Raw genomic sequence first — 10,609 nt, 5'->3', positions numbered from 1 at the left:
AAAAAAATACAACCATATATTTAAAATGCCAGAAAACGAATTAAAATTAAATTTAAAATATCCTTACTATCTGTCATATTCCGGTGTGCAAGTGTGTGCATGAATATCTATCGGTATAACGACAATAAATGTAACCTAACGTTACGAAACAGTTGTTTTGTACCAAGTCATAATTTCTTGCAGAACCAACACTTAGCTGGTGATGTAATGTGGAAAGCCATAAAGTTACAACTGTAGTATTTCACATCAGATAACGTTAGCAAATGGTCGGCGTTAGCTGGCGAACTAATGATGTCTAACTTGAGCCAACTAAAGCACAAAATCACAATATATTTTACATGCTTTCAGGGCTGCCAACTCTCACGCATTGAGCGTGAGACTCACGCAATTGACACTTTTCACACGCTCTCACGCCACACATCCATTTTCTCACGCACAGAAAAATTGCGGAGCAAAGAGGTACTTTTAATATTAAACTAATTCTCAGCTCTTAGATTCCGTCAATTTTATTACGAAATTCAGACAAAAATACGTTTGGCGCTTGTAAATGTGACGTGACAGATCGGTGAGCGCCTCAGTTCAAGTGCATGTGAACCGATCAATCTGTTACTTTTTTATTTAAAGATGCAGTACAACTTACCGAAAGTATACATAATATCGACCAATTAGTGTTTTTCAACCACTGAAAGAGGTCAATATAACAGCAGGAGAACAATTATGTCATATAACGTTACATTTACCTCAGGGAAGCCATTTAATGACCATAACATGTTAATTGAATAGAAAAAATAGCTAGAGAGGAGATTTTGCTGAGCACTATATTACATATTTATTATATTTTTACTTATGTCATTAAATAATTGTTATTATAACAAAAACTGCATTATATTTAATTTAATTTGTTATTTTTAACCTTTAATAATACCAGCAGATTGGGCCCTCTATGTGCATTAGGTGAGATTATTTTTTTAAATAAAATTTAAAATAAACATGTATCCAAATTATTCAATATTGAATCAAAATCGGAATCAAATCACAAGAATGGAATTGAAATCGTGAAATTTTTGTCAAGCAATAATAAAAACTGTATCCTACCAGTCATTGTACAATGTAAACACTGTAACATGTTGTCACTAAACCTCATAAAATTCTATTAAGGTTAAGAACTACTTAGAGATAAGAACGCTTTGGGAAACCGGGCCCAGAACCATTGGGTCAGTAAGTGTTAGATGTTCTAGAACGGCTACAGCACCTTTAATGAATGTTCAATTAAATACATTTTCTCTGTTTATAAGAATCTAACTGTAACACTAACCTTAACCCTAAGTGTGGATTCCTTTCTCCACCAGATTGTTGAGCGCCAGATCCTCAAGGCGAGTTGGAGATCATTGGAGTGTCAGAAGATGACGGGATGCTCATGCTTCTGGGCAGTGAATTGGAAGATTACACTGTACCAAGTCATTTTTACTCAGGCAATATTAATGACTCAGTACAGCAACGTCCAATTAAATAAAAAATCCGGCACATTAATAACCGTATGCTGAGTGTTCAACACCTTGAGCAAATTCAGACCGCAGAATCTCTGGGTCCAATTCGGGACAGTGAAACAAGTAAAAATGAATGAGGCTTAACATTGGTTAAGTTTATGTCATGATCGTTGACTTTTATTTTGATTTTGATTGTTTTGTTTTCTTAAGTTCTGGTTGCTCTGTTTATGGTTTCCTTCTTTTCTGATTGTGTTCTCATTTGTTTCTTTGGTTATATATTATCTACATCTGCAATGAATAGGCTTTGTTAGCCTATTCATTGTCTGTCCTTTTTATTTATAGGCATTTAGATAACATTGTAGCCTACATGCTATAACCAATGTTAGCCAACAGCGTTTATGTTTTACCGTTCTTGATGCTTAAACAGAACAGATTCAGTAGAAATAGAACAGAACAGAAGTCAAGCATTTTGTTTAATTAATAATGGCACATTACAACATAAATTTGCTACATTCAGTTGAGCCTCTGTTGCGCTGTAGCCTACAGAGGACAAAACCTGAAGGAGATTAGGCTATCAGCCGATCGCACTAGAAAATGAAGATGACGAGGCTCATCTTTAAAGGGTTACTTCAGGATTTAGCATTAAGCTTTGTATTAGTAGAAAACCTGTAGAATTTTCGAATTACCATGCTTTCCACCCTCATATCCCCCTGAGACAAGAGATTTATGTATTTTTTGTCTGGAAAAAATCCTCCGATGACGCAAAAATCGTCATTTTGCGTCATCGGAGGATTTTCTGGACAGAGGCTAAAGACTACAGCCAGTAGATGGCGTTGTTCCGCATGTTTTCAGCCCGCCTATAGAGAGTGGGATCTCACTCACAGAATGTACAGTGTCACTGTCAGCCTCTTTCTTTGGAAGCTAAGCTAGCAGGCTCTTGTTCTATGGAGAAAGCTGAATAGTAGGAGAAAGCTGAGTAAGTAACCATCCTCTTTTTCCCGGACTTGTCCGGCGGGCGAGATCGTTCAAAATGTCCGGGATTCAGCTTTTGCTTTCTGCGGTCGCCATTCATTGTTTACATGCACACCTTTCAATCTAACTGAATTCATTCCGATTGGTGAATCTGAATGTAGTGTTTACATGAACGCTAAACAAGTGATCGGTTGATGTGCGTTTTACCATTGCTAAGAAAAATTCCCGCTCCTCCGTGAGAGATGCGAGACCCGGCGCGTCTCAGTAATGACACCACCGGCCTCGCGCCGTTCTCCCGCGGCCGTCAGCCTCGTCCTGCTCGCCACAGTAAACATGATGAATGTCGACTGTAGAACGCAAAAGCCGAATCCCGGACATTTTGGACGATCTCTAAATCCCTCGCAAACTCATCACGTAGGCTAGCTTTGTTGTTTACAACTGCGCACTCTTACCGGTAGGCGTGGCCTCCTAAGGCAGCGAAGCAAGTGCATTCTGGGAGTTGTTGTCTTTCATCCACATAAGCCAAAAATACATTTTCTGGCTTTTCTCAGTCTAGAAAGCTCCAAATTCAAAAATTTCTTCACATTTCTTCTACTTAAATGACCTATTTTAAATACACATTCATCTTCCCAGAGGTGAAGTATCCCTTTAATCTGCTAAATTATAGTTTTGTGAATCATTCACGAAATTGAGATGATTGACAGTGATACCAAGCCATAGAAATGAAAGAACATTTTCAAAACAGATTTGCGACATTTTAAATTTGTATTGACAAAGAAATTGCAGATTTGTTGTGTACAATTAAAACAGTACAAAATGAAAATAGTAGCCTACAAAGCAACATTTAAGAACAGGCGTTTTTCTCTGCCTCTCTCTCGCTAATACTGTATTTCGCTGCGTGTCATCCACACCAATTACAAAAAATAACTGTAAAAAATGATTTAGCCTTTGTTGATTTAAAGGTATAGTGGAGGATTTTTCCGAATTTTAGAAAAGAACCGCCCTCTCCACTTGCACATGCTACCTGCTCCCGAGAGGGAACACCTATTAAACGTCTGCGAGAGAGCATGCACAAGCCCAGTTCTCCTCGTGCATGCTCTGTTTACAATTTGCTGTCGGCATCGCTCATACATGCTTACTTGCAAGCACGTACAATGGCCTTACGTAAACATATCACCAGAATGATTGACAATTAGGAGGACCAATAGTCTTGATGATCCACCTGGAAAAAGAAAATCCTCCACTATACCTTTAAAGAAAAATAATGTTTTTTTGAATTCACCCTACAATAAAACGAGGTTGATCGTGAAATAAAGCGCTCTGTATCTGCTGCTCACTCGCATTCGTTTAGTTGGCATGAACTAGTTTCGTCAACAGGTCATGTTTAGACAAGGCCAGATTGTTGACAATCATTCACACTGCTCAAACATTCTAAAACTCTGCAAAACCAGTTGAAACAACTGGATTGAACCCTTCAATTTATTTATTAATTTATGGAAAACCTATTAGGACACATAGAGAGATTTATCCTGAAAGGAATTTTGCCTTTGCCTGTTCTGTATCATTAGACTGGCTAACCGACACTCTCCATATAAAAGATGGAATGTAATAAAACCCGATTTTAGAACAATGCGTGGCCCCACTTGGCGTGGTGTGCCAAAATACTTAATTATAAACTTCAATATTTTATTCAAAACAATCCCAAAACGCTTTGTGACATTTTGAAAAGCCGTGCATGTATAAGGCAACAGGAAACAGGATCGTAACTGAAACGCGCTGCATGTTATCTCTCAAAACAGGAGCATAAGCACTGGTTCTGATTTTATTGTTTGTTGTTTAAACGTGCGTGTTGAATATCTTTATTTTATATATTTTATATGGTATATTGGTGAAATATAGCATTGATTACTGAGGGGGATAAAAATATTTCAGCAAAAGCAGGGATATAAAAAAAAAAAGCAAATCGCAGGGAAAAGCAAATCGCACCTTGCTTACAACCACATTTTTTAAAAACTCTTTCTGTATAGTGAACCCCATAAAGTTTTTATTTTCTGTTTTTAACAGAACTGCTTTTGAAATTACGATTGGAATTGTTATACAAATTCAGTCATTATGTTAGATAATAGCCTATTTGTTCCTTAGTGTAAAATGGAAATGCATGCTCATTTTATTTTATAGTAAATATAAGCTTATAAAAAAATGCTTTTTTTTTTGTTTTAGAATTAGACAAGTAATAAAAAAAATTACAGTAGCCCATGTTTGTTCGGGATTTGAACCGGTGTCATCTAAATCATTGACACCTAAATTATACCACTCGACCACAAATTTACTAGAAAGCCCAGTAGTTCGGTTGTCTAGCAGTCAGTGTGTGTTTGCTAACACGAGAGAAAAGTCCTCTTCATTCATCTCATTCCTCAATAGAATAGTGAAAATAATCAGCGTCATTGCACCTAATTTATTTTCACTGACGGCGAGATATGCCTATAATGGTGTTTTGGTGTAGGCTTTTTTTTCAACTCCACCGAATCTTAGGTTGTTTCATAATTGTACAGCGAATGTCAATAACTCTTTTTTTATTTTTCATGTTTGTTGTAGGCTGATATGGAAATTACCATAGTTGTAGTATTTCATCCTTACTGTTAATTGACATTAGCCCCACTTACATTTCAAAATGCGACAATTGCTGCTGTTTTGCAAAATGTCTCTTTGCGCCACCTGGCGGTCATTACGCGAATGACTTTGAAATGCGACTGGTTTAGTTTTGCCGCGGTGACTTTGCAGTGGTAATAGGCATTCTGGTTGACTACCTACTGTAGGTTTTTGAAGTAGGAAGTCTGACGTAGTCAGTCTACTTAAAAGGGAGAGTAAATGCTAAAATAGTTTTCTACCAGATTAATGTTAAGTGGGAGATTTAGTAATGTTTAATGTTTTGTTTTGCTATAGTTTAGAAAAGTTTCTGGTGGGTTACCACCATTGTGACGAGTGGAGCATGAGCTTGGTTTGAGAACAGTGAATTAACCCTTTACAATCTGAAGCTACAATTGGTGATTTTCAACATAATTTGTTTTTGTCTGTAAAATTCTAAAACAATTTGTGCTCTTCAAGTGTAAGGTGTCATCTTTTCAGAAAAAAAGATGGCTTTCAATAAATTACAGTTATTGGCCATTAGTGTGTGTGTGGTGAGTTTGTAAATAGAATTTAAATAGACAAAATAATAGAAACGAGAATAAATGTACAGATTTTTATTTAGAAAAAATCTTTAAAAAAATCCCAAACAAAAGAAACTAATACTTGAAAGTGGAAAATCGAATTATAATGCATATATAGCCTACAAGTCTTTTTTGTGACACTGGGTTGCACGGTTTTCATTTACAGTTTTTTACAATCACTTTGCTACAATTTTCAGAACCTTGATGTCATTTTTCAAAACTCTAGACACAAAACTCAAAACGGTTATCACTTGTAACACAGGCTGTCTAATGTTCAAAACTTTGCATTGTGCATTCACATCTTTAAAGAAATCTTGCACTTGCACAATCATTGGTTCAAAAAACAAATTTACTGTGAAATACCATTGAAACATAACTATAGATCACCCACACACAAGCAACCGATAGTTTCACTGTGTCATTGTTCGTACAATCATTAAATATTGTAGAACAAAATAGGTGATACAGGTTTCATTATGGTACTACATGTACAGTAAATACATCTCTGTAAAAGTACTGCATGAGTAGAGAGAATACTACAGACACAGTGGAATCATTGAACAAAGTTTGTAATATATTGATGCAAAACACTACAGTACAATCATAACATAGGTTTATTTGAATCAAAGCAAAAAATAATTAGCTATGAAATAGAAAAGAAAAGACAGTACTGTAAAACATCAAATGCAGTGTTCCTCAACTTGCTTGCTTGTACAAAACAGGAGTGATTATCTATACAGTGCTACTGTCAACAGTTTGAAAAGGTGGTACAGTATTTGGGACCATAGACACAGTGTCTGATGAAGCTTTATGATAAAATATTAGGCTACTACATCCATGGATATTGTAGTCTAATTAGTTCATGCTCCACGCTAATTGGTGACAATGAATCTTGTTATCTTGAAACTTTCATGATTTACTGTAAAAATGGAAGATTGTTTGTCTGTTTCCATACAACTATGCATTAAGAGTAATGCAACAGTTACTTATTTTGAGCAGTTGTATCAATTGATAGTTAGATCATTGTAAGGAAATGAATAGACACTCATTTGAAATGTAATGTGTGAATTGCGTTTTGAAATAGCAGTACTTTGATGTTAAGTTGTGTCATATTGAACAGGTGATTTTTGTTGTTTTATGTTTATGTATCTAAGTTTTATGTGTATTGTATCCAAGCAATTGAGAAAAGGGTTAGAGTTTTGAAAAATTTGCATTTTGATCATTGGTTGTGAGTTTTGTGTCTAGAGTTGTGAAAAATGACATCAAGGTTCTGAAAATAGTAACAAAGTGATTGTAAAAAACTGTAGGATACTTTTTCATACACGCACACATATACAAATACATACATAATGTTACATACGCACGCCCCCACATGCCAAGATAGCCTACGTGAAAGAGTATTCGGCCATCAAAAATCATCCCACACGAATACATCACGCTGGTGTGTGTCGGTGGACAAAATACTGTTTGAATATCTTTGGATAAATAAGATCTAAGACGACTAAGCACAGTTTTTGCTTTAAAATTGTAAAGTTTTGAACAGATGCTGTTATGTAAAATAATAGCTCGGGTAAAATTTATGCAAAATCATTTCTGGATCATTCTATGGCAATGTCCATTTTCTGTCCCTAGCCTTTACAGAAATATCACACTTGAAAAACACTTTAGGGTTACGATTTCTTCACATTTAAAAAAATAAAACAATATGTTATTTGAACAATTATGTCGTCTTGAGCCATCTATGTGGCAATATTTGATTTTTAATATTTGAAAGTAGTGGTCCCCTGGAGTTGTGTCACTGGTGATACCATTAAACAAAAATCTAATATTTTAAAATAAAAATCATACTGATGACATCACTCGACTTCCTTCTTCCAAATTCATGAATATCTATGAAGAAAGGCCCATGGCCTATTTTCAGTCATCAAAAATCATGAAGACATGTCAAAAAGACATGTTTCAGTGAGTCTCATTGTGTCTCATATTTCCTCTCTCTTCTCTGTGTATCATTGTCTGTTTCTCTTTATTTCACTGACAGAAGCTAAGCTGTGTTATTAATGTAATAAAGAGACATAGAACATCTCACTGTCACTGATTTATCATGCAGCTCAATGAATGAGAATAGACTGATGAGAGATTCTACCCATAATGCTTATGGGTAGAATCTCTCATCAGTCTATTCTCATTCATCAACACAGTTTCACTAATGATCCAGGATTATAAACCCAAAACCCAGGATAGAGTGTGTGTGTGAATGTGGTCTGGACTGTGTGTATGAGGCTCAGTGTGTCAGAGACGCTGTAGAAGGACAGAGTTCCTGCACTGTGATCCACATACACTCCTATTCTCCTGCTGATTGGCTTTACAGGGAGTTCAGTCTTTATGGTATTGTGCCAGAATGAGTAACTGGAGGGAGAGCAGATCAAACTCCAGGACTGATCATTATATCCAAACACACACTCATGACCCAATCCCTTCCTGCTGATGCTCTTATATGACACTGATATACACACACTCCCACTCCACTCAATCTCCCAGTAACAGCATCCACACACACTCTCTCTACACAACACCTGAGGATAATGATCAAATCTGTCTGGATGATCAGGATACGGCTGGACTGTGTAAGTGTTTGTAATCTCTCTGTTCTCTGACAGACGGAGGAGTTTATTCACTGTGTTCAGATCCAGAGTGAACTGATGAGAATCTGATGGAGAGAAAACACACATCAGTGAATTACAGAAACTTTCTATCTTGAGTCTTCATTTCAGATCTGACTAGTTCATTTAGGATTGTAAGCAACCGATGCTAATAAAGCACTAAAGAAATATTCTGTAACAGCTTTTGTCCTGAATGAGGTTCTGACTGAAATCGCCATGGTTACCAAACAGAAAAGAGGATTCTTATGTTCAAATATTTCAGAGAGAGAGAGAGTGCGTGTGTGTGTGTGTATAGACGTACATTTTCGTGGTCCTGCTGTAATCCTGATCTCTCCTCCATGATCCACACTACAAAACACACAGTGACAGTTAATCAGTAAACACACACACACACACACACACACACACACACACACACACACACACACACACACACACACACACACACACATAAACCCAACCACACTCACCTGTATCATGTCTCCTATCTAATTAATCCTCATTTAATGACTCACACTTTGATCTACATCACCTTCTCTTAGAATGCAGTGTGGATTTGAGCATTAATGAACAGAAAAAAAATAAGGCAGATGTCTAACCACACTTGAGATAGCGTCATAAATCCTCCCCACAGAGGAAAAGCCAGCTCAGAAATTTTTCCTTTGTCAAGCTTTAAAAGGCCTCTTCGCTAGCCCTTCGCTCTCTTAGCTTCTTCGCTTCTGGCCTCAACCCCCCCTCCTCCCCCCTCCTAAGTTCAGGTGACTGGAAATATCAATATTACAGTAAACAAGCCTGTTATAATACATGCACGCCTGCAAACAAACGCCGTCACAAGACATGATGACGCTCTCTGGCTATTCGCCTATTACAACATCTTCCCGCTCTCTCTCCCTTTGTCCGCAATCTGCGCCGTTCTCAAGGGATGTCAGAGCGGACGGTCACGAGCAATGTTCAGCACCCCGCGTGCCTCACTCACCGGCGAAAGGAGGAAGAAAGAGTGTTTTAGTCCCGCTGAGGCCAGGCCAACCTCCAATTCTCATACATTTCTCAGTCCTCTCTAAGTTCAGGCGGCTGGAAATACTAATATTGCAGTAAACGAGCCTGTTATAATACACGCACGCCTGCAAACAGACGCCGTCACAAGACATGTTGACGCTCTCTTATATGCGTGCTTAACTGAAAGCTTATGTGTTTCCCCCTGTAGCTCAGTGGCGGAATCTTAGGTTTTTCGCGCCAGAAAACCGTGTTCAAATCCCAGGTCTGCCGGCAGACAGAATTATGCCGTCGAAGCTTTCGCTCTGTCAGTCCCCTTAAAAAGGCAACTGCAGATGTGTATTTTGCAGCCAACGAGCGCATTGTACAACCCGCTCGTCTGCACTCTAATGTTGACGCTCTCTTACTGTATATGCTCGCGCTAACTGAAAGCTTATGTGTTTCCCCCTGTAGCTCAGTGGCGGAATCTTAAGCTTCCGCGCCAGAGACCCGTGTTCGAATCACGGGTCTGCCGGCAGATAAAATTATGCCGTCAAAGCTTTCGCTCTGTCAGTCCCCTTAAAAAGGCGACTGCAGATGTGTATTTTGCAGCCAACGAGCGCGTTGCACAACCCACTCGCCTGCACCCAAACACCGTCTTTACGGCACCCCAGAGAAATCTCATAAGAGTACAATTCTGGTTATCCGGCTCGCGCCGATGGTGTCTTGAGTGTAGAAAATGCGCCTGCTTCCCAGCGTTCACCCCTACACACAAGCATGGTTCCCCCGGTGTCATTGCAGAGCCCACTCTAGAGCTGGCATATGCCGCTCGAGTGTTAAATGTAGGAAATGTGCCCACAAAACAGTGCCCACACCTACTCACTGCCCGCTCTGCTACACTTTTATCCCAGGGGACGGAACCTTAATGCCACATACCGGCCGTGTTGTGAACGTAAGCCCTGTGCCCGCACACGAGTGCTTTCTTGCCACAGAATGTTCTCCGTCCAAAGTGATCGAGTCATTGAATGTAAACCGGCCAGCTATCGCTGTCAGTGAGCCGCCATATTCAGGCACCGATACCTCTGATATAGGTTCTCGACCCCACGCAGTGCTGTGATCGCAACCCAGAGGCTGTTCTACCCCTAGCTATACATGCAAAAGCATGGGAAGCGATTCCGGGCGTGTCAGAATGGGTGCTGAATACTGTAAGCAGGGCTATTACTACAGTTTGCTCGCCGTCCCCCGTGCTTTCGAGCACAGACCGGGACGAGAGTTAATTTGGAAGTAGCACACCTACTTTGTGCAGAAA

At 38.7% G+C, this 10,609-nt stretch overlaps 1 protein-coding gene across 1 annotated transcript in view; it reads right to left on the bottom strand.

The window, feature by feature from the left end:
* Positions 1 to 7,857: 7,857 nt before the first annotated feature.
* The window catches only part of LOC307157320 (protein NLRC3-like), a gene marked incomplete at its 3' end in the record, with an annotated part of 73,515 nt that continues 70,763 nt past the window's right edge, over positions 7,858 to 10,609 (bottom strand). The window contains exons 8-9 of the mRNA XM_079869190.1: positions 8,630 to 8,676; positions 7,858 to 8,375 (exon numbers count right to left, since the gene is read on the bottom strand). Coding sequence (XP_079725316.1) covers positions 7,858 to 8,375; positions 8,630 to 8,676 — 565 coding nt within the window. The remainder of the gene's footprint in view (positions 8,376 to 8,629; positions 8,677 to 10,609) is intronic.

Source organism: Squalius cephalus (genome assembly GCF_949319135.1).
Source record: "Squalius cephalus genome assembly, chromosome: 4".
Classification (NCBI taxonomy): Eukaryota; Metazoa; Chordata; class Actinopteri; order Cypriniformes; family Leuciscidae; genus Squalius; species Squalius cephalus.
The sequence above is the reverse complement of the archived record's forward strand: the minus strand, read 5'-3'. Positions and strand labels throughout refer to the sequence as shown.